At 31.8% G+C, this 26,098-nt stretch overlaps 2 protein-coding genes across 3 annotated transcripts; one reads left to right on the top strand and one right to left on the bottom strand.

Moving 5' to 3' along the window:
• Positions 1-6,162: 6,162 nt before the first annotated feature.
• On the bottom strand, positions 6,163-8,003 carry LOC114193984 (aspartyl protease AED3-like). The gene is made up of 2 exons (XM_028083999.1): positions 7,367-8,003; positions 6,163-7,102 (listed from the first exon to the last, which is right to left on the bottom strand). The coding sequence occupies exons 1-2, from the start codon at positions 7,932-7,934 to the stop codon at positions 6,324-6,326; spliced, it is 1,347 nt and encodes a 448-aa protein (XP_027939800.1). The 5' UTR covers positions 7,935-8,003; the 3' UTR covers positions 6,163-6,323.
• A 14,564-nt stretch (positions 8,004-22,567) lies between these two features.
• Positions 22,568-25,885, top strand: LOC114193178. 2 transcript variants are annotated; one of them, XM_028082892.1, is made up of 6 exons: positions 22,570-22,999; positions 23,811-23,901; positions 23,982-24,142; positions 24,861-24,888; positions 25,108-25,216; positions 25,503-25,880. In XM_028082892.1, exons 1-6 carry the CDS (start codon positions 22,796-22,798, stop codon positions 25,582-25,584), a joined length of 675 nt encoding a protein of 224 aa, XP_027938693.1. In that variant the 5' UTR covers positions 22,570-22,795; the 3' UTR covers positions 25,585-25,880. The 2 variants fall into 2 exon arrangements, with proteins under 2 accessions (XP_027938692.1, XP_027938693.1); XM_028082891.1 differs by lacking the exon at positions 25,108-25,216 and having other exon boundaries at positions 22,568-22,999; positions 25,503-25,885.
• Positions 25,886-26,098: the final 213 nt, after the last annotated feature.

Here is a 26,098-nt window from a genome sequence, read left to right as displayed (position 1 = left end):
TCTTTTAAATTTTTATAAATTTGTAATGTTATAAATTTGTTTATAAAAGATCTCACTAGTTAAATGATTAATTTGTTTTATACGTATATATTATATATATTATATTATATTATTATGTATATATATTATATGTATATTATATTATATTATATTATATTATATTACATGTATATGTGTAAATATATATATATATATATATATATATATATATATATATATATATATATATATATATAAAAGTATATTTTATTTATATGTATATATACTATATTATATTATATTATATTATATTATATTATATTTTATGTGTAAATATATTATTTATTTATATATATTTTTTAGATTATTTAATAAATTATAAATAGTTTAGTAATTTAAGCGGGGACGGGTATTTGGGCGGGTATATATATATTCCCATCCACATCCCCATCCCCAGTTGAAAATTTCGGGTATTACCCATACCCATACCCATACCCAGTCAAAGCGGGGATTCCCCGTCAAAACGGGGACGGGTTCGGGTGATACCCACGGGCACAGATTTATTTGCCATTTCTAATTCCACCCACATTTTCATCCCTATTAACAATTATCATACATATAATTTAGAATCTTATTTTACAAGACGAAAATTTTGAATTAAAGTTACTTGTAGAAAATCATATATAATTTTAATGAAGAAATGTTTTATCCTTTTAACATAATGTACATATTATTCTATTATTATATTATTATATGATCGTACATGTTAAATAATAAAGAAAAACCTATAACCCTATATATATATATATATATATATATATATATATATATATATATATATATATATAAATGCGGAAGGATAAAAATTAGAGAAGGGACATAAATCTTTAGAACTTAGAAAGGGACTTGTGGTGAGTTCGTAGGAGAGATTAATAAATGAACATCACTTCATGATTTGTCGTGCATGAGATGTGGTCGGTCACGGGCATAGATTCAACATTTTCACTCATTTATTTGCCCAAAATCCATGCATGCATGGACCCTCATTTTCAGTTTTCTAAGGATCAACATGCATTATGGAAAACCAAGTAATCATTTCCATTTCTTTTTTCTTTTTCTTTCACAAAGTTTTACATCAAATCAAGTTCATCTAAATCTTAAAATCATATTACAATCAAAATTACTTAAAATGACTTTTATAATGTAGATTTAAATACATATTGGTAATTTTAGTCATAGTTCGTCCTCTTCTTCAAATCCCTTCATTGTCTTCCAATAGGGTGGGTACGTAGCACATAGATACAAATTAATTTAACAGGAATAAAAACAAAAATTCTTGAAATTGGAAATGAAATTTGGTCGGTGTTGTCGCTTTATGTTTTGGACATTAGTGTTGTCCCTCTTTAATGAGCCATTTTCGTGCTTCCGTGTTCAACGAGGCGTAGACAACTGAATTTCTTCACATCTAGCAGAATCCAAGGAACATTAATTGATCCATGACTACATCCATTTTTTTTTTTTGCATTGTAGCAAAATGAAAAATAAAAGCCAACACCATCATGCAATAGAAACAATAGTGAAAAATCTTACAAGAAAACCTTCCGATCTTCCTAAAACCATTACACACTTAAATAATAATATTATCCAATTATTTTATATTTTAAAATAAGATTCTCATGTTTTTTGACGTATTACAAGAGTAAACTTAAGTCTAGGTCATCTAGGTTTTTTAAGTTTAGATTTGTTTCACTTATATACTACCACTATAAGAATTTTGTAATTACCGACGAATTATTCCTAATCATTATAAATATGTTAGTAAACTCAAATTTATCGATAGATTTTTCTAAAAATTTCACAATCTAATTTATCAACAAATTTTTTCATCGATAATAAACATGATAGTAAATTCATCAACAAGAATCATCTCTAAATTACAATTAGTATTACTAAATGCCGAATGATATTCTTATTGGTAACTTACAACTATAATTACTGACAATAAAAGTCGTTGACAAGATTTGTTAAAATAATTTTTATTTTTACATCTTAAAATATTTTATTATAATTAATAATGGAAATCTAAATTTTAATTTATAAATGATAATAATTTAAATTACAATACAATTATATATTTGTATCTTTTAATTTTTTTATTTTAAAAATAAAAAATTGGTCGGTGTGCTAGCTCGTCCCACTAGTTTAATGAGTTAGGTGAAGTAGACTAAAAGAGAATGGTAGATTGAAAATACTAACCCAACAAACCCAACAAAAAGTAGAATTGTCAAAATGAGCTACTCAGTTTGGTCTACCATGGGTTGACCACTTAGGGAGTCAATCCAATCTTGCTCACTTATTAGTGAGCTCAAGAGATTTGAGCTTGATCTGCCACAGATTGGTAGGTTAAACGGGTTAAAAAAATTATAACCTTTCTCTTTTTTCAATCTAACACTTGTTTAAATATGTAACCAAAATCCAAAACATTCAAACCTAGTTTAAAAATTTGTTTTTTCTCATTTTAGACAATAATTAAATCATTCATCCCAAAAATTAAATCATATTTATAAATTATACCTTATCATCTTAGGAAAAAATTACTAACAAGAGACAAAGGTAGAGAGTGGATGAATTATTATGGGCATGGGCAATTGCCCCCAAAATGTAAAAAAAAAAAAAAAAAAAAGGTGTTTGTCTTTTGGATTGGACTATTAAAAAGGTTTTTTTTTTATATGTCTGGGTTAGTGAGCGAACCTGAATTACCATGGATTCAACTCGAGTGAGTTAGGTTCTTAGTGAATCAAATCCATTTTTGGTCTAGATTGAAGATTTGCAAATTATTTTTAATCCAACCAGTTCAAATCCGTAATAAGTCGGTTTGACTCACAAATTTTAACTCATTTTGACAACTTTATTATCCTAGTAAAATGTATTATATACACTACATATTTAATGAAATCATTCATTGTGATGAATCTAAAACTTATTTAGCATTTTGACTTCAATATTTGTAGGTTAATTAAGTGTCATCCCTTAAAATTTCTTTTTGCCATCTATTCCGTCTTTATTTTATTTAAAAAGTTCAATGTGATCCCTTCGCCTAAATTGATATTGCTACAATTTGGAAAATGATTAGTGTTAATGATTTAATTATTTTTTTGTCACTCCAACTCTCTTTGCATGCGGATCCCATCATCACCTGCCAACTCACTAGAAAAATGAAAGACAACTCTTGCTTCTTCTCCAATCATTAGCCCATTCCTTCTTATTTCATTTCCCATCCAACAGAGAAAGGAGTGACTCACAAAATCATGCCTTGTCATGTTTTTAGTTTTTTGGACTGCTATGGAGTTACACCTATGTAGTGTTTATGTAATCTTGTAATAGGGTTATAACATTCTAAATATCTTGTTATATTTATTTAACTTTTGTTTCTAATAAAAAATATGGCTTAATTACTGTTTTAGTCCTCTTATTTGTTAGCAAATTTCAAAATGGTCCTTCTATTATTCAGAGTCTCAATTTAGTCCTCAAGTTTTCAAAAGTGACTCAATTTAGTCCTCACCGTTTAATTTAAACAAGCGCTGTTCAAACAGTAGTGAGGTGGCACAATTGTACTAATACGTGTCAACATTTTTAAAAGGCAAAAGTAATTGACGTGGCATATGTTGAAGATGATTAACTTTGATTAGAAATGGGAATCATGAAACCCTAAATTTTTACCAGCCACGGTGCATTCGTTCATCTCCTCCGCTACGGTGCTGTAGAACATTGTTGTAATTAATTTCGCCCCAGATTTTGTTGTTAACAGAGATGTCCGAAGCCAACTCTAGTAAGTCTTGCTCATGTTCACACAATGAAATTTGTGGTGTGTCTTCTCTTGGTGGTGGGTGGAAGGGGTTGGGTGTGTCTCCCATTTGTCAATGTGGAGAGGTTGCTGTAATGAGAACTGCCAGAACAAGTAGGAATGCTGGGAAGAAATTCTAGGGTTGTCCAAATTTCAAAGTTAGTAAATTTGCAGCATGTCAACATATTGTGGTATATAAAAAGTTAAGTAATTAGTGGAGGAACTTGCCTTGGAGGAATAGCTATTAAATGTTTGAATGCATCCTCGTTAACTTCTTTAAGCTCTAACATAACCTTTTCCCATGCTTGTGGATATGTGCAGTAAGCAACCCTCCACATTAAGCGTTTGAGCATTTTCCTTGGAAATTTCTTCCTGAAATTCTCATATAGGTGGCGCATACAAAACCTCTGCTACACATACTGAGTGAATGACATACATATGGACTTCACCACGCTGCTTCGCCATTTGGACCATATGTAGTGCACCAACATCATCAACAAATTGACGCAACCTTTCCTCCAACACTGGACAACCTCCTACTGAATAACACAGATCCTTGACATTAATATAACTGTTCCGGTCTAGGAATGATGGCCAAACCAGAACAATAATTCTCTCTCTCACTCCTGAGTTCACCCCTTTTTTTTCTTAATCCCTTATGTATATATAGAGTCCTTCAGTTTTTAAACTTATATTTTAATGCCAGATCTTTAGCTAACCAACCTACCCACTTCTCCACTATTCTCTCCTGAAATCTCGTATGTGGGTGGTTATTCCTAAAATCCAGTGATATTTGCTCGTCACCTCGGCCATCTCGGCCCAAGTGCTCGTTACCTCGGCTACCTCGGCCCAAGTGTCGTTACCTCGGCCACCTCGACCCAAATGCTCGTCACCTCGGCCACCTCGGCCCAAATGCTTGTCACCTCGGCCTATGACTAAAACTCGTTGTTTTATGATAAATATTTATCAAGTCAGAATCCTGATGAGCATATTGAGGTCGGCCATTCCCTGGACGGTACAATAACTCATTTCTCTCAATATGGAAAGCACCTCGAAGTAAGACCACCTGTCTTCATCACACCATAATTCGCTTCTATGGCCATTGACGTACTTGATTCCACTCTCATTCACGAAATATCCTCAATGGTGAATAACCACTTTAAACTTGTCATCTTCCATCATAAACTTGTGAAATTACCAGATACCCATACCAATATACATTTATTACAACATATACCACCGACAAACCGACAGGATACATAAACCCTGTTAAAGGGGGACCACAAACTACACATTAATGTCAAAGTGGTGGGACAACACCGAAACATCGAAAAAATTAAACAAAGGTTCACTAAAAACCGACAATCAAGTGTGCAAATCAAAACCCTATACCCAAACCCACCAACTGAAAACCCTATACCCAAAATACACAAAGCCCTAAAATGCAAGAACGAAATTTCGAAGAACAACTCACCTGGAATATGCTCCACGATGGCGATTACAGATGATAAACCCAAGAACGCAATTTCTGCTGCTCCCAATTCCTCAGACCAACTCAAAGAAGCGACAGATTATTTCACCTTTGATCCCAATTCCAATATACTAACCCTAATTTCATTTCCCCCAATTCACCTTCCACATAATTCTAACGGGCCACGTAATTCTAAGTCAGCCAGAGTAAAACAGCCATGTCACTGTTCCGTTATTGATTTTTGACGCTGTTAACTTTGAGGACTAAATTGAGTCACTTTTGAAAACTTGAGAACTAAATTGAGACTCTGAATAATAGAAGGACCATTTTGAAATTTGCTAACAAATAAGAGGACTAAAACAGTAATTAAGCCAACAAATAATGCCTTGTCATGGTTCTACCAAGTGAAGATCTGCCCATTCCTTATCTAAGTCTTGGATAGGCAGAACAAATATCAAGGCATATCATTTTTCAATTTAGATCTTTATTGGTCTCACCTAACTTCTAATAATGATTATCCAAATATTCTTTATTTACCAAGTCTCTATAGTTGTTTTACAACAAATATAAGTTGTTTACAAATATAAACTCCTTAAGTGAGATATGAAAATATAGCTCAAATTCAAGATAACTTTGCAAACTAAATTAGATGATGTTATGTGACTTAATGACATAAAATATTGGAGAAGAGTTATAAAGATTTCTTTAGGTGATTAAATATAGTTGTTAACAAAACTTTTTAAAAAATAATTTTCCTAAATATATTTACTCTTCAAAATATGTTCCTTGTGTTCTTTCTTAGCTTCACACATCGAGATTGTCGTTAACCTTAAATACATACATAATACAAAACGACACAAACACGAGCTACCACAACATATCTTTATTTTGAAAAAAAATACTCCAAAACCAAGCAATACCTACACGGCTTATTCACCACACCCATTTGAACAAAGTAAAAAAAAGAAAAGCAACCTACGAACACAAACAAACGTTGTACCAAGATAGTAACAAAAAACCACGATATAGCTAGTTACAAAGCTCACGCGCTATGCCAACCCTATTATTAACTGTGTCGAACATAATCCTAAGGTTCTGTTGTTGGTAGTTGGCGATAACGTTGAGCACCGAGTTCACGTTGTTGGGCACCGCCGCCATGGCCAGGCACGCCACCGCACCGTAGGAACTATGTATGAGGGTGTTCTCGTAGGGTAGAGTGAGATCCAATCCCGTGAACCGAAACTTGATCAACGGTGCCAGCGTCTCGTAGGTCTTCACAAAGCACGTGTCGAATGACCCTATGCTAACGAACGGTCCCTTCACCTGGTTTCTGAACTCATCCCTGATTGCGTTGTAAACCGGTTGCACGAATCGGGTTATGACCGTGCCCGAATCTATGATGGTTCCGGATCCTCTGTTCGGGTCAAACGCGAGATACTCGGTGGGTAATGGGACCTGAACCCGGCCCACTGTCACTCCCGTCAGGTTCACGTAGTAGAGTGATGGCCGCCGCGGGTTTCGGAGAAGTGGGGTGGAGCGGATTCTTCTGGGCTGACCCGTGCGCCCGAGTACGAGGGACCCGGAAAAGTAAAAGGATTTGAAACTGGGAAGACAGTAGGAGAAGACGCCGGAGTAGAGTGACCAAGATTGGGTAACTAGGGACAAGGGCCCGCGGCCCAAGCCCAGAAGGCCTTGGGCCGGGATTGTGCCTCCGGAGACGGAGTTGACGCACCCGAAAGCGTAGCTAGGGAGAGTGTCTTCGGCCAACCTGAGAGAATCTTGCACGAGCGTGGCGGAGAATGTGGAGCCTGCATTACGCAAAAATGTGTAAGTAAACAAATTTCCATCTTCTTATAATCCCAGATTTCAGATTTCTATCAGATTATTATTTAAGGAAGCTTGAAACATTTTATAAAATTAAGTTAATCCAAACAATGAACAATGTTGGTAATATTACAAGTTGTACCAATGTAGGTGTTCAAGGATTCAAGCTTAATTCTCATTCTATCTATGGATGCCAATTCCACTCTCTTCAATCATAAACAATCTTCCTGAAAGAGTCATTCCTATACCTGCATAGGATTGGTTGAAGATGCAAGCTTTGGAACCGGTGTAGGGGCAAGGGAGGGCGCCACGAGCCTGGGCGCAACGCGGGGCGTAGCAAGCCACGGCGCCGCCATAACTGGTAGAGGCTTGCGGCGAGTAGGTGGTGGAGGAAGAGCAACCGGTGCAGCCGGAACACGGGACCCAAGCCTCGTCGGTGCTGGTATCCAGGACCATAAAAAAGAGTTGAGCCGGCGTGCCGAGTTTGACTCGGACGACGTAGTTACCAATGTCGAAGGCCTGCCCCGAAGCTATTGGGGCGGCGGAAACGCGCTTTTTCCTGAGCGACGCGTCGAGGCCGAACAGGTACTCTACCCTGAGAGGATCCTTGGAGGCCATGTCGATGATGGTGGTGTCCCAGGAGTCGGAGAGATTCTTGAAAGGGGAGCAGTTGCCGTAGATGGGAATGACGATGATTCCGGAGTAGTCACTTTGAGAGGCGCATGAGTCGGTGGCAATGGCTACGGTGGAGAAGTAGAGTAGCAGTGTTGCAGTGAAAAGAATTAGGGTGGTGGTGATGGTGGTGTTAATACCCATAATTGGTGTGTGTTGATGGAGGAGGAAAAGAAGGTATAGTAGTAGTTGTTGTTGTTTAGTTTAAGTGGTAGTGTGCATGCATGGAGGCGCCACTCCTTTAATACATGCACAAGACCAAATTACTGCACACACTATTTCTTGTTTAGAACGAAAAAAAAAATGGTATTTTCACAAAAATGTTTTTGATAACGCATCTTATTTGATAATATTTGAAAAAATAGAAAAAGAGAAAGAAACTATAATACTGAAGAAGTAAATCGTGAGTGTACACGTGCTTCTTAATATACTTAAGTTTATACATATCATTAATTAATTAATTAAGAAACATAAATTATTATTGTGCCAACTAATATTTCTGTGCTATATATTAAGTTCTCAAATTAAACTTTGGTATACAAAACATACTTTCAACCGTCACCAAAACCATATTTTATGTTTTAAAAATACTACATACACGTTCATTTATTCAAAAACTTAATTGTAACTTAATACATTTTTATTCTTTAGCATATTAATAGTAAAATGCTTTGGTATAATGATGAAAAATTAATATGTTATAATGATATCGGAGTAGATGTTGATATAAATAACTTTCGAGTTACTAAATGTATTAGAATTTGGTTGTTGTAGTTTTGAAAATGAGTAAGAGAAGAGGATTATATCCGCATGGAATTAAATTTTTAGAATTAAATAGTATGTGTGATTTAATTTTGATTATAATGAAGTTAAATTTGTGAGCTGTTTGATTGGGACGTTTGCAAAAGAAAATAAATGTGATAGAAAGGGCGTATTGATGATTGAGGGGTGTAGCTAGACAAACTCCGGTTTCAGACACTTTTTGGATTTTAGTACAGTGAACGCAGCAAAGTAGGTCTTTGGAACTGGTAATTGGAGAAACTTTACAGTGTCGTTGATATGGCTGAAATAAACTAAAACTTTAAAGGTATATTGTCAAACATATGAATTGATGGTTGAGAATTAGACAAAGGTGAAACCTATAGAACTCAGAACATGGTCCTTTTGGGGAGAGATTAATAATCCATATTTTTTCTTAAGATGTGAAACCTACAGAACTCAGAACTCAGAACGGGCATGGATTCAAGACTTCCATCCATATTTGCTTAAAATCCATGCATGTATGTGTAAATTATTCTACATTTTTCATGCAATAATAATTTATTATAGAAAATTATTTTAGGATCTTAAAATTCATGATTCTCACACATTCACGTACATAAAACAACATAATAGGATATTAACCTTATTCATGAGAGATCCAATCAGAATGTGTTTTTCAATTTTTGTTTTTCAACTTTCTTTTCTTAATCTATCTCTTTGTCTTCATTTCTCCTCTAACACTCTCTTTCTTGTAAGAGAACCTTAAGACTAGAGACATAACCTTAATCATGTTTATAAACCAACGTCCATCAAGTTAGGTTGGGTTTTATTTTATCTTTATTTTATTTTATTATGACTTCCCACAATAACCAATAAACTTTTATATTTTATTAAATCACATTTAGACCCATAATAATATTTTAAATGAGTCAGATAATAGAATTAATTCGTCAATTAATTCTAACAGTATGGACCCCTCATTAAATCAACATGCATTTGAGTGTAATTACCTAATCATCTCCATATAACAAACAACAAATTTCTAAGAATATGTTTTAAATGGTTTTGATATCATTGGAATTTGAGCCTAGCTTAACTCTACAAAATTAATTTTATAGTGAGATTTACGTCCACTTATATTTTGTAGATGCACTTTATACTTTATCTTTAGTTAATGTGATTTTCATAATAACTCTTACGTTGAGGCATATATATCTCAAGTATGAGATTAGATATATTAATAGATAGTTCGATAGCAACTCACTAGCGTATGACACGATAGGTCTAATAAATTTGGATGACTTTCATATATATTTTAAGAAGTGAATTTTATATATAACTTAATCTTATAAAATGAGTTATAAGGTTTTCACCAACTTATATACTTTAAATTTGTCTTATCTCTAATTGATTTCAATCATCAACTCGATACAATTTTTCATATTTTTTGTTTACATTCAAAGTAATGGTGATACAATAGGTATGTGGGGAAAAGAAACACCTTCACATTACTTTTGCAATTAACATGTGGAGAAGAATGATATCTAATAATTTTTCATGAATACTAGACATTAAAAATACATTTAGTTTCAAAATATTATTTTAGTCATTTAAAATTAATAACTAAGATATAATAAAGTTATATATATATATATATATATATATATATATATATATATATATAATAGAGAGAGATGTGTGTTGGATTGATAAAAATAACATGTCTTAAAAAATTCCACATCGCCTAGGATAACCAATGAGTTAGTATTAGTGACTATATAATAGGTTCTAAGTCTATGATGTTTCTTGCTCCAAGTCAAAGACACTTCAAACTTATATTTGACTCTTCTTATTTTTTTATATTCTTATAATAAGAATGTTGTAAGATTTGAGTTAAATTCTCTATTAAGTGATCATGGGGGAGTTTTCCATACAATGGTTTAATTTCCTTGAGTTAACTCTCACATGTTTTACTTCACCTTTTGTATCAAAATACAAACAAAAGTGTTCTATTTCAATGGTCTATTTTAAGTTCCAAGGGAAAACTGTTGAAGGAACAAAAAGAACGTGTTATGTACTACTTGACCTATGATTGTAGAATGTATATTATTTTACATGGCAACGGCAACAATCCGTGTAGTCAAAATATCAACGATGTGATCAGTGTACGATTTCAGGAAATGATAGAATACTAATTATAAAATACAAGTTAAATTTATATAATAAATCGTCATCAACTTTAATCCAAAAATTTTAAAATAATAAATTTATGAATATTATTTTTATGAGTTCCTTTTTTTTATCTCTAAGAAACGTGAAACTTAAATTCCCACTCCATTTTTAATACTATGTACCACAATTTACATAAAAAAAATTATATTTTCTTAGAAGTTAGTGTTATGTGTTATCCCATTATAACGGGCAATTCTGTTGCTTCCGCATACAGTGAAGCGTAGACACAGCCGAAGTTATAGAAAATAAGTGAAGTTAAAAGCTAGGAATCCAAGGACTGTTCTTTTCCCACTTTCCACAAATTTCTCTTCATATTCCCCACAAGGGGTGCCCTAAATTTACAAGACAATATCATCATGCCTGTTTTTTTTTTTTTTCTTTTTCTTTTCTGAAGATAATAATATTGACTTTAGTAGTAAAAATGGAAGAGAGGGAGAAAGAAGTGACTAGATCGAAAGCTAACAAAAGCTATCATATTAACAACTATGGATAAAAAATATAAAGTGTTTGTTTGGCTTCTACTACTTGTATTCTTTCTAATCCGGTTGAAAAATAAGTTAATCCCATTTAAAATAAAAGTTTACATGTTTAGTTTAGCGTTGGAAATTTTCGTTATTAATATTGATATTGATTAAAAGTTAAGTAGTTTTAGTTTATTTTTTAGTTAAATAAAAAAAACATAACAAACTTTATCTTTAATTTTTTATTATAAAAATATATAAATCTAAGTCACATTGTTTTAAAATTAATTCTAATAACCAAATAACTTTATTCACAGTCAGTTTCAACAAAATTTATTAAACACATTCTAAACACCATTTCACAATTTGAATCCATACGTTGATGACCACAAATCGCTATAGAAGGAAGTGTATGCACCTCACGAGTGAGTATTTCAATTATCTATGATCTCAAACTTTTAAAACATAAATCGATTTTTTTTTTATTTTAGAAAATTAAAAACTGTTTCCTCCATCTACACAAAACACACTCAAAAAAATCATTCAAAGTCCATTTTGTCTTCCTATAATTGATCTTTAGTTTTTCATTATACTACACAAATGGAGAAATCAATTTTGTATAAACTTGAGACGATTTAAAAGTCTATCAATGTTCTTCTTTGTCAAGCAAAGGATTCCAAATATTTTTTTATCTTTTTTCTCTTAAACTTGTTGTTCACATTATAAACCCAATTCATTTCTCCTTAATAAATCCTTTATGAACTAATTTATCCTGCTAAATCTGATTTTTCAAATCTCAAGGTTTTTGGTTGCCTGTCCTATGCTAATACTAACATTGAGGAAGAAATAAAATTGATTTCAGAAGTTTGAAATGTGCTTTTCTTGGCTACAAATCAGGACCAAAAGGTTATATGCTCTCTATGATCTTCATTCAAAATCTATTTTTGTTTCATGAAATGTTGTTTTTTATGAGATTGTTTTTCCTTATTCTTTTGTCATCTGATCCTATTGTTTCTAATGATGATTCTAATATTAATTTTTATTTTTTTTTATTTTCTCCCTTTGCTTGTTTCAATTGTCATGATTCTTGATGATGATACTAGTTCTGATTTAACCATTCTACTATTAACATGATTTTTCTTAGGAATAAAATTAGGCCTTGATACTTGGATCAATACTATTGTGGTTTTTGCTTCCATTGCTCATTTCTCTACTCCTTATCCCATGCATTTATTTCCTTCTTATGATGATTGTTTCACTGACCACATCATTTATTGTCTCAATATTTTTGCCCAAGCCATCATCCTTTAAATAAGCTTCTCAACATGACTGTCAAAACAAGGCCATGGATGCTGAATTACATGCTCTTGACAAAAATCAAACGTAGCTCTGATACCATATGAAAAGTGTGATGCACAGATAAAGGATAAGGAGCACGCACACAAAATATATACAAATATACATATACATATATATATATATATATATATATATATATATATATATATATATATATATGTATATATATGAAACACTAGGGGTGTCTCAACCCTTACAAAAAATATTTGTTGTTCTTAATAGGGATGTTACATTTAATTCCAGCAAATTCCCACATTTCTAGCCCTAACAATGATAAATATCCTTTGTTTTCACATATTAAGATTTGCCTTGCATTGACCATTCTTAGTTCAATAATAAAGATTGCATTTATTCTATATATCAGTGCAACCCATACCTTTTCAATTGAAGATTAATATTTGGTGCAACTCTTGAATGTGAAATTCTTGTAAGATTAATGAGTCCTTTCCGGTGTTGCCCATAATTATACAACTTGTAGTGGTGCATCGCATAACATTCGAAATAAATTTTTTGTATCCGTTATTCAGATTCATGTGACCCCGATTTAAAATGGATTGACACTTAAGCATATTGTCATTTCTCATTATGCATTTCGTTTCATCCTCCAGATTTGGTATTGTTGAGTATCAATGTTGATCCTTCACTTTGTGATAGTGTGCATCTTTGATGTGGCATTGATAATACACTCTACATGTAGCACATTTTTCGATGTATGTCCTTGCACCTGTATAATAATTTCTACAAAAGCAAACCTCTAGGTTGAATTGCCTGAGTGTGGTTATTGCATTGTATCTTTTCATATTTGCATCAACCCCATTCTTTTGTTTCATAGTTAGCCCATCTCGTGTGGTTATTATCATACTTGATGTATTATGTTTTGCCCTTTATTTGAAGCAATTTATTCCATTGAGATGGTTTGTTTTGTTGGCTTGTTTGTTTTCTAGCTTAAAAGTGCACCCAATGTTCTAGCTATGTTATTTTAGAGTCTATCACAATCATGTTCTAATACAATGCATAGGGCAAACATACCAATTAGAATACGAGAAACTTTCCTTGTCATTTTTGCTCCTTATCCATGTCCACATTCTCAATTGTCCATACATAAAATTTCCTCTACATCAGGCTTGCTTTTTTCTAAATATAATTCCATTTCTTTGATTCCATATACACTATATAATTGCTATCCACATTGCCTTCCATATCACATTTCCTTTTTGGTTTAACTCCACTAGGTAGAACTGTTTCAAATGTATCCTTGGCTAGTTATGGTGTACATTACTAACTCCTACCTAAAAGTCACACATATTCCACACTCTAGCTGCTATCTTACACTCGAAGAACAAATGATTTGTTGTTTCCTCAGTCTCCCCACACATGCCACATAAAATGGTGTCCAAGCTGCATCCCCTATGCCTTAAGTGTACCTTGGTATTATTCTATTTAGTATAACCTTCCAACCAAAGTATTGGGCCAATGGTAATACCCTAAGTGCCCATAATGTTGTAAAGAGTGTTTATCTTCATGGCTAGAGTTGTCATGCAACTTCATATAGGCATCTTTAGTAGTGTAAACCTCATCATCTTCACCATTCCATACTCAAGTGTCATCCCTTTCCTTTGTTAATTGAATTATAAATAGTTGTGACATTAGTGTACACACTTGTGATTTTTCTCATTCAAACCATTGTCGCCTCCCACTCATGTTTCATTCCCACTTGTTTTCAATCCATTGGCCTAACTCTCCCAAAATTACTTGTTTCATATTTGAATTAGCATATAATCTAGGATATGTTTCCATTAGTGTTGTTTCATCAAGCCATTTATCTTCCTAGAATTTTATCCTTGTTCCTGAACCAATTTTCCATTTTATATTTTTGTCAAACCAACTTTCTTTTGAACCTCCACAAGTACTCTTTAAATCTCTCCACCACAAAGATTTACCTCTAGGGCATTGTGCATCATTTAGGTTTCTCCATGATCTATACATAGAGTCTATTATGTCCTTCCATAACCCTGTTTTTTCTGTTCCTAGTCTCCACTTGCATTTCCCTAGTAAAGCCATGTTAAATGATTTGATATCCTTAATCCCAAGACCACCCTTTTCTTTTTTTTGACACATTTTTTCCCATTGGACCCAAGCTATTTTTCTATCCTTTGTTCCCAATCCCCAAAATAATTTCCATTGTATTTTCTTAATCTCTTCACCCACACAAGTTGGCATCTTAAACATAGACATGTAGTATACAAGGCTTATTACACTTAGAATAAAGTAGAAAACCGTAAATATATAAATGGTAAAGGTTACATGCTAACAAAAACTCACAACAAACTAACAGAAAATAAAAAAAGGTCTAATAGAAAATCTAAATGATATCTTGTGTTATCTCTATCATGTAGCATCTAGAATGTAAAATACGTTTTTTTATTTATCTTATTCTACTTCAAATAGTCTTATTATACTATCTCATTTATAAATAGCTTTTACAAATTTTACTTCGAAGATAAGATTTTAATTACTAAATAGTTCGATCTATGTTATAATTTATCATTGTTAGTCATTCAAATGAACTATTCTCTAGGTATAAATATGGATCCATCAAAATCGTAGAATATGAGATTATTCATTCCCACTTACTTAGGATTTATGTAAATTTAATGTCAAAATTACAAACAAACTACACAAACATTTTGTGTTGGATATACATTTTCTACCTGAAACAAGGAGCGTCAAACTTTGACACTTAACTGAAACACAAGTTTAATCTATATCCTCCAAATAATTATTTCATATCCAAAAAATTAATCTCGTTATAAATTTATAAAAAACACATCAAATGTTAAGTAAACCTAATTACCGATGATGATAAATAAATATAAAATTTTGATGTGTCTAGTCATTTGCATTTGATTGAGTTTGACTCAACTTTATTATTCTTGTCATCTGAATTATGTTGAGTTATAACTTTTGTATTGAAGTTAATTTTAAGCGATTTTATGATATTTAATATTTACGTTTCCGTGCCTTCAAATTGTTTTTAAAGGATCTTTAAAATTTTAATAAAAACTAAGTAACTTTAGTTCATTAAATTTATCTTTAGTAAGATAAAATCTTCTTAGTCTTGCAAGTAAGAGCATTTTAACTCATAAAAAAAAAATTCAAAAAATCGAGGAACTGACACGTGACACTCTCTCTAACGACGTCAACCCTTGACTTAACGGAAAAGACAAACGTGAGACGTTTTAACAAAAAAAGGGGACCATTTTGAGACTTTTAAAAATTTGGGTACCATTTCGAGATTTTGCCTCCAAAATGAGGACTAAAGGGATAATTAAACCAATAAGTATAGTCAAAAAAAATATTTGTATTAAAAATATTGTACAAAATACAAATAAGTTTTGCAATGCTTAAAATCAATCCAAAATAATTTACAATGAAACTCGTGTTGATTACTCAGTTTTATAGTTCAAAACTAAAGTATCATATTACTTTATTTAAGTTTTTAACTATCTTCTAACTCAATTAATTTCTATTTTAAATCTCATTTAATAATTCAAAAGTTCATATTCTTATTAGTTTAATTTCATGACAAAAGTTCACATTCTTATTAATTTAGGTCCAAATTGATTAATCCAGCTCAATATTAATATAATCACTTCACAAATAAAATCAGCGTACTTATTTATACGTTAATTAAACTGTAACAATTCGTAAAATATTATTTTCATTTCCAAAAGTGACAACTTCCATAGGAGAAAAGTGTGCGGAGTGCGATGTTGTTCGGAATTAACAACTTTTGTAAGAAAAAAGAAAAGTGTCCGGAAGTGGCGACTTCCATAAGTGGAGTGTTTCCAGAAGTGGCAAATAGGGATAAATTCCGGAAGTAAACTTCCGTGGACAAGCTAAAAGAATCACATCCGTAAGTCATTAAGACAGCAAGTCGACATTCGTAAGGTAAGGTGACTTCTGTACTTGTGTTGGACTTCCATAGTTATGCGAAAACTTTCTCTCGAAGTCGACTTTCATAAATTTACTGGATGCATAGTCGATTTCTGGTGAATAAGTGGAGTTTGATACATGCCCAAACATGTACTCAACCAAACATTAGCTTTGTTGTATGAATGTTGAGTCGACATCAAAGCAATCATGGAATAGAACACTGAAAACCTACAAAGAATGTTCTTAGGTATTTACAAGGCATAAAGGATTACATGCTTACATATAAAAAGTCATATCACCTTGGTGATTGGCTATTCAGATTCGGATTTTGTTGGATGTGTGGACTCAAGAAAACCCACATTTGGATACATCTTTCTTTCGGTTGGAGGAGTGGTATCATAGAAAAGTGAAAAACAATATGTGATTGTCACTTCTACCATGGAGGCTAAATTAGTGTCATGCCTTAAGGCCACAGTTCAAGCATTAGGGTTGCAGAAATTTACTTTGAGGTTTGGTACTATTGGTAATATAGCAAGACCAATAAGGATTATTGTGATAATTTTGTAGTTTTTTTCTTTTCAAAGAATGATAAATACTTGAAAGGAGCAAGACACGTGGATTTGAAGTATTTATCAGTTAAAGAGGAAGTACAAAAATAACATATATCAATTGAGCATATTGGTACAAACTTAATGATAGCGGATCCATTAACTAAAAGTTTACCACCCAACACATTCATCGGCCAAGTTGAAAGAATGGGTATAATAGATAAGTCCTTGTTACAATGTAGTTTGGTGTATATATACACATTATGGTTGTAATGCTTATATTGTTTGACACTTATGATTTGTATTATAGAAGTTTCTATTTATTCTGTCATTCACGTTACTTTGTATACATTATTGTTTTATTTGGTGAAATGACATAATGTATCTTTGAAAGAAAATTAAGAGTATCTATTATAGTTTCATTAAATGTAAGTTAGATGATTTGTGATACATGGAGGGAATATTATTATTGGATAACTTGGAATCAGTATGATCCAATCTTCTAGCTTAAGTCAATGGATGAAAGGTCATGTTCTTGAACAATGAAAGGCGATTTTGACTGAAGAAAACATCGCACAGGGACACATTCTATATCATTAAGAAAGTAATCAAAAAAAAGTAAAGCGAAGGGAAAATGTCCATCAAAAGATCATTTACAATGGAACCATTTAAGTTCTTGAACCCTTCTGACAATATAATTTTGTGAGAATCATAGATATTAAGGTCCCTATGAAATAGAGTTGTTTCGATTGGAATATTTGAAACTACAACTTTATATATACTTTTAAGAGATTTTACATTATCCATATAATAACTATAAAATGTCAAATATATCTTTTCTTACTTTTCTGTTTTGTTTCTTTAGAAAAAATCTCATTAGATCTTTCAAATAAAATATGAGACTTTAAAGATCTTGTAATATCCTTGGAGATAAAATAACGAAAACTAACTTAAATAATTTTCATACATTCTATAATCTTTTAAAATTATTCTCATATTATCAAATATTTTATCTCTTAAGAAATATACAAAAATATTTGGCTTATACATTGATATTCACCTTATTTCCGACGTAATCTTTCTTTAATAACTAAATCTTTCTTATAATAACAATTTACACAATAAATATATTCTCAATATACTCCTTGATAATTTTATGAAAAATAATCAAAATAAATAATAATAAATCATTATATCTCTTATAATAATTTTTTAATAAATATTTTTAAAATAATTAATTATTACTTATTAATATATGACAATATATAAAAATATATGATGATATCTAATTTTTTTTAATTAATTAATTACTAAACCATTTTATCTTATACTTGAAATATGTATTTAATTCCATTTATTTATTTTCCTAATTATCATAATTTTTCAAGATGTTACATTTCTCCAACAAATAAAAATTTTAAAAATTTTCGTATTTGAAAATGAAATTTCCACATTATTATTCTATCTTCACTGATTCAAATAAATAAATATATAACTTCTCAGTAAAATTTACTCACAATTCATAAAATTTCATATCTTCCTAGCATTTAACTTTGACACATGTCCTTTGTTATTGAGCTTAGAAATCTAAAATTGAATGTACAACTCTTTCTCAAATAATACTCACATACCAAATCTTATATTCGCACATATAATATATTGTAAACCAAATTACATGAAAGAAACTCAACATCTAAAACACACACAATCGATAGAAAGAAAAAATACAACAAAACATTTACATTTACTTTGTGTTTGGATGAAGCATTTTAACAATGTTGAGAAATTGAAATTCATTATATTTGAATTCATTGGCGGAAGAATATTTTATTTTCTATATATTTAAAAAATAATATTTATAAATTATTATTTTATTTATATTAATTTTATTTTATTTTATTTTCTATATATTTAAAAAAAAATATTTATATATTACTACTTTATTTATATATTATTACTTTATTTATTATATATTATTACTTTATTTATATATTATTACCTTATTTATATTAATTTAGTTTGAAAAATCTTTTTTAAAATTTAAAAATCACGTTTTTTTCTCTATTATAATTTCTTATACTTTTTTATTTGGTTTCCTTCTTTCGTGCATCCATCTTTTTCTTCCGTTTTATTTTCATTTCAATTTTCACCATCAATTTTTATTATTTTCAAAATCAAATTGCACTACGGCAAAATTGAAGAGTTAAGGAACATTTTAGACCAAACAATTTCTTCTTTTGAGTAAGATGAACTTACTCAAAAAATGAAATTGTTCGGTCCAAAATGTTCCTTAACTCTAATTGTAGATTTAATGACCAAGCAATGGAGTTATTAATTCTAAGCTCTGCTTTGGATCCTAAGGATGCTTATAAAGCTTTTAATATTGATAAAATTTGCACTCTTGTGGAAAAATATTATCCCATGGATTTCAATGAGCAAGAGAAGATTAATTTGAATTTTCAACTTCAACATTTCATTATTGATGCTCGTCAAGATTCAAATTTGAAGAATTTATCAACAATGCAAGAGTTATGTACATGTTTGGCTACAACTGAAAGATCTTTTTCTGCAATGAAAATAATCAAGAACAAGTTGAGAAATAAGATGGAGGCTAAATTTTTAGCAAGCACTGTGATAATCTATATTGAAAGGGATATTGCAACTAACTTCAGCTCTGATTCAATTATTGAAAATTTTAAGTCATTGAAAAAGCGTAAAGGAGCACTCTAAATAAAGGTAACTTTTGTTTTTTTTTTTAATATATTATTGTTGATGATAAACTTTATGTTACTCTTTCATGAGTGCTTATTTTGAATAAAAGAATGATGTAAATTAATTATTTTTTAAATTAAAAGAAATTAATTTTTTAATTAAAAAATAATAATTTATATATAATAAATATAATTTGGCCCCCCCTAAAATTTTTGGTCAAGTTCCGCCACTGTTTGAATTGTCTGTAATTAAATTCCCTTCATTTTCAAAATAAATTGTTTGGATAAAGAAATTAAAATACCTTACATTTCAATTTCTTGTTTGGATAAAACATTTGAATGTCTTGTAAAATAAAATTTCATTTTAACAATATTTATTTTAGACTTAATTATGTTTTGAGTTCAGGATAAATTTGGAAACGAACTCGACGACCCGACTACCCAGTCAGGCTGGTATAATCTGATGACCTATACGGGTCGGACCAGTCGAGAAACCTAGACGTTGGGCTGACCCGATGATCTTAACAAGTCTGACCAGCCCAACCCGTCTAGGTCATTGGCCCGCTTGGTCCCTCTAGGTCATTGGGCCCACCCGGCCCATCTAGGTCGTTGGGTCCGTTTGTGCAATGGACTCGTTCGACCAGTTTGTGTTGATGGGTCAGTCCGACCTGGTTAGGTTGTTGGGCCAATAGGGCCCATCTGGATCGTCAGGCTAGTCGGACCCGTCTGACCTGTTTGGGTCGTCGTTCCTGTTTGGTTCGTCGGGCCAACCCGACTCGTTTGTGTTGTTAGGCCCGCTTGGCCCGTGTGCATCGTTAGGCCTACCCGACTTGTTTGGGTCGTCAAGCTCGCCCAACCTATTTGTGTGATTGGGCTAGCTCGATCCATTTGGGTTGTCAGGCTCACCTGGCTTGTTTGGCTCATCGAGTTTGTCTACAGACTAGGTCAAATTAAGAACTCTACCAAAGAGTTCAGAGTATGAAGTTGAGTGAGAAGAATTTCAAATTCTACCTATTTTGAGGGTATTTGAATTTCTACTAATTTAACTAATTGAAATACTTCAAAAAAATGCTTGCATTTTAAATGTTTTTTAATTTCTTTGTCCAAACAAAACATTTCATTACAAAGAAATCTAAATTCTTCAAAAAAAAAAAATGAATTGCTTCATTAAAATACTATATCCAAACACACCATTAGACTTTTATGGACAATGCACTCCAGACCCACAATAAACTCGCTTTCCACATTTCCTTAGAGAAATTTTTTTATATTCAAATGTTATAGTTTTGGAGTAATATCCACAAAACAATCTCGTAATAATGTATTCATTATTAAACAATTTCATAAAATAAAATGAAATAATTTCACTTATGTTAACTAGATCATAACTCAGTATATCTATGTAACTATTCATACAAAATACATTATTTCGTAATAATGTATTCATCAAACAACTTCATAAAATCAAGTGAAATGAATTGTAAGATCTAACATGCTGAACTAATTGTCAAGTCATTCATCACCTTTTGTCCTCTATATCTTTAAAAGCTTTTTCTGAATTGTATAACTTAGTATATCTATGTAACTATTCATACAAAACTCTAAGGATAAAGAATGATACGAATTTCACAAATTAACTCATTAGAACCCTTTTTGTAGCACATGCAAAAGAAGTAGTCACCTTAATAGATATTATATATATAATTCATATAATTAATTAGCAGTTCTTAAACATTAAAAATTATACATTAAACAAGTAAAGCTGAGGTTGTATCTATTTAAATAAGGTCTGACTTGCATGTTAAGCTTTAAGCAAGGTCAAAAAATAATATTTTCTTCCCTTGTGGCTGTAAGTTATGGGAGAAATAGTCCAAAATTTTCTTCACCATGCTAGTCAATTGGTCTTGTCATGAATAATATTTCTTCTTGGTTGCAATAATTACGGAGATTGGGATGGAAAACCAACTTCGCCCATTTGTTTTGGTTGTTTCAAATTGTGGAACAACAAGTCAAACTTTTATGATATAAATTTACAAATGTCTTCACTAATAATAAGGTCCAAATTAAAGTAAACGTGTTTTGCTCTTTATGTGCTCAAAATCTTACATTATAAAAAATAAATAAATAACACAATCAAATTGCTCATAGTGTCAGTTTACTAAAAGTTATTTGAATTTTTAGATTATGAACTTATGTAACTACGTACTACTACTATTAAATATCTACGAAATATCAATTGATACTTTTATTATTATATTTAAATAAATCAATTATAATAATTTCACCAATATATCAATATCTCAATCCTTTTATTGTTCTTTATTGAAACTTATATAATAATCTAATTGTAATCTCATTCATATATAATCTTTGTTCGATGTTCAGATATAATTTATTATACCTCGTACTTGTTCTTTACATAATTAATGTCATTCATATATTTTCTTCATCAACTTTAATGTCATATAATCTTCTGGATATTCGTTCCATGTCTAGCTAGTAGACCTCATATGTAAGAATTAGAAAGTTTTATAATTTTCAATAATTCATTTTGATACACTAGACATTCTTTTCAAAAATAAATAATATTTCAGATATAATTTCAATTTATTTAGTAAATATTTTGTTCATAATTCTCCTAAAAAAAATTAGTTGTTTTTTTAATTATGCTTCTAAAATGAATTTCATTGGAGAAAAAAAGAGGACCCTGCAAATTTTGCAAAAGAAAAAAAAAAACAGAAAGAAAGCCTATGAATTGCATTGGGAGCAGCACAATCCTGACGCTGCTGTTGTTTGTTTCTGTTCTTCTTTCCTTCGTCCTCGAAAACACAACCGACAACCTCGTCCGCAAAATTAACATTGAAATTCAAAATTGCTAAAATTAAGAAAACAAAAAGTCACGTGTCTTCCACGCCGCCACCAATAACTCTCTTCTCTCTCCTCTCGCCACCGTCGTCAACGCACAAACACCAACCCGTTCCCCTTTCCGAACCGGAATGGAGGTTGGGGTCTCCGATCCGAACCCGAACCCGGTTCGGGTGAAGCGGAAAACCCTTGAGGCCATGCTGGAACAGTGTCAGAGAGCCCTTGAACTCATCAATGCTTCCGATGGACAACAGCAAGAACAAGAAGAGGAGGAAGAAGAAGAAGACTCTGACGAATCGCATCCTTCCACGCCCCCCGATCCAGAAACCGATCAGGCAATTACTCTCTTTTTTCTCTTCCAACTTAGATACTTGAAATTTCTATCCGTTAGGGTAAGCGTTTTTGGGATTTTCTATGTTATTTGTTCGCATTGTGCGTTTCGAGCGAGGAAAACTTGCCTTTTTATGTATGATTTATGTGATGAATAACAAAAGGCTTCTCAGTCCCGTGTTAGAGAAAAAATGAGGGCTTCTTTGATAAACGATTACTTTGAATTTTTGAAGTGATAAAGCTTCTTTTTCTTTTTTTTTTCTTTGTAAAACTTAGATGCACTTTTTAGATACCTTTTATGCCGTTTCGTATCAAGATTGAAGATTTACCCTAATAATCAGCGTAATAAAAGTTTGCATTGAAGGTCGACATTGGTCAATAAGCGAAATTCCAATTCTGGTTGAAGAACAGTGTAAAACGACTGTCTAATAGCGTGTTTTGATTACCGTTTTAAAGGCAAAAAAAAAAATGTTCGTTGGTATTTTCCAAAGCGCAAAAAGGATTGGCAAGATAAGTGTTGGATCGAAGCTAATGTGGGGTTTAAGTTGGTGTCAACTGTTTCCAAACACACAACTGTCCTATTTTGTTGTGCTAATGCAAACAACCATTTACAACAAAGGTGTTTTTGTGTCTGTTTGACGGTAGCCTTTTTATGTGGAACAAGTACTTCTTCTAGATGTAATTATTGTTAGTGCTGTGCTTGTATATTGTAGTTGATGCTATGTGTATTATGCATTGACGATTTGTTAAGAAGGATATTTGATATTTTGTTTGAGATTTAACTTGATAGCTTGGAATGTTGTGTGCTCCATGCAGTTGTGTGACCTAATCAAATCTAGAGTTGAATGTCCTGACTTCCTTGAAAAGTTGGAGCATGCACAAGCATCAGTTTCTCTCAGTGTAGTTGGTACCGACTCGTGCAAATGTTCTTTTTTTGTTTGGGTCTTTACTTTTAGAATGCTAATGAAAAAAGCTTGGTTTTGACAGAAGAAGGTGGTTCTTGGGATTTTGTTAACGAAAATGATCTTTGGGAAGGTGAAGAGGCGAACTCAGACCAAGAAGATTATGTCCTTGTTAAACAAGAAGATATAGTGGAAGGAATAGCATGCTTCATGGCTGCATATTTGTTGTCCCTCAAGCAAACCAAGGTTTGTTATCAGTGTAGTCTTTTGTTATCTCAGACTCTCTACCGTACCCATCAATTTAGGGCCTAGGTATAAGTTACTCTTAATTGTGTCACTCTTAACTGCTATAATCTGAAAAATCTGAAAGTCTAAATCTGTTGACTTAAAAGCACCTTCTGAGTTCTTGTATATGCCTATGTAACAGACACTGCATATGCTTCTCAGTTAGGATGCAAATTCCAGAAACAGAAAAAAGTACTTGTATGTTACCTGAAAGGTTGTGGGGATTGTTCCTCAACCATTTGTAAAGTTGTCTTGTATGTTTACTGCAATGCTGTTTAAGCGAACATGACTATTTGGTGCATTAAAATGTTTTTCCTTCCATGGTTTATAGTGAAGTTTAAGTTTCTAAAGCTTATTTTCTATAGGAAGATGTCCAATTTATATCTGGCGAAGTTTGAATATCAGAAAATAGTTTGCAAATGAGTATTGCATTAATATTGTTTTCCTTTTGTCTCTGGCTTTGATGTTCAATATCTGTTTTTATGGAAATTTTTTCTTTCAAAACTATTACATTGAGCACTATAGTATGATAAAGTTCAACCTATTTCTTTTTGTCCCCGTATTTTAAATTTGGTCGGATTTACGATTTACAGTTCAAATATTTAGTTCGGTGATTCATAATTTAAATTGCAATTTGAGCACTTCAATTATCTCTGATTGAGTATTTTGCCTTTTGCAGGATTTAACCCCAAATCAACTCCAGGATGGTGAGTTTGGTTGCTTCCTCCATAATATATGGTCTTATTTCTTGTTTTGTCCACAACTCCATACGCTTGAGTGGAAAATGGGGAAGAAAGTAGAAGCATCTCCTTGGCTACCTTACTCATTCTAGATAAAGTTTTGTACTCTACTTTAGCCAAGTATTACCTAGATAAAGGAATGGGAAAGAATTTATCATTTATGACTTTTTTGACGTGTTTTTATAGCTCTTAGCAAGACATTTTCCGTGCAAAAGAAAAAGGGAAAGCTTCGAAAGGCATGGGATGGGAGCAAAGTTGTTTATAATGTTGCATCATGGGGAGCTACAGCCATTGGGTAATGGCTTTTTACCAAACACCCTGCTCTTCTCAGTAAATGTTAAGGAACTCATTAATGTCCAACCTAGTTGATGTACCATGTAACATGTTTATCTATGCAGTTGGTTACTTCCTGTTAGTATAACTTCATTGATAACTTATGTGGGACACTGATTCTGGGTTTAAACTGTTGTCAATTTGTTTTTATATTTAGTAAAGTGCAGAAAAATTAGTGTGACTCTTTTACCCTCTTCTGAGATCATTGTTTAATTTTTATTGATATCTTTCACTTTTTCTCTTGACAGGATATATCAAAATCCTGTTGTTGCAAGGATTGCCACTAAAGCATTTTGGACTTCTTGCCAAGTTATATCAAAGCTACTGTGATCTGCCGATGCAGCTTGAAGAAAAGTTGAACTGTAGTAAATTGACTGTTGTGTATTTGCTTGTGCTGCAATTAAGCTTGGTTTGGTACACTCCCTCTGCACCGAAGTTCAATTGATCTTAATGTAGTTTGATCATGTAAATATCTTTATTCAAATGTCCCGAGTGCTATTCAAATTCTTATTCACAACTTGGCCCTGAACACATGAAACATATCCTTGCTTTCTCCAGCTGTACCTAACTCAGATTCCGGCCATAATTCAAGTTTGATTGAAATAATAAAGTCGTTCATTTTTTAATTTGATATGATATGTTGACAATTAAAATTTAGGTATGGTTGATTAAATTTAAATGATGTTTAACAAGAACATATAATGAAAATAAAATCAAATGAGATCGCCTAAGATATTAGAGGGTGTTTCTGTGGAAACAATATTAATATTAACAATATCAATACCATTTCCAGAAACAAGAATCAAAATTACGTTAATGATAGAGAAATTAAATACCTATGACT

Source organism: Vigna unguiculata, chromosome 8 (assembly GCF_004118075.2).
Source record: "Vigna unguiculata cultivar IT97K-499-35 chromosome 8, ASM411807v1, whole genome shotgun sequence".
Classification (NCBI taxonomy): domain Eukaryota; kingdom Viridiplantae; phylum Streptophyta; class Magnoliopsida; order Fabales; family Fabaceae; genus Vigna; species Vigna unguiculata.
This window is presented reverse-complemented; position numbering and strand designations above follow the sequence as displayed.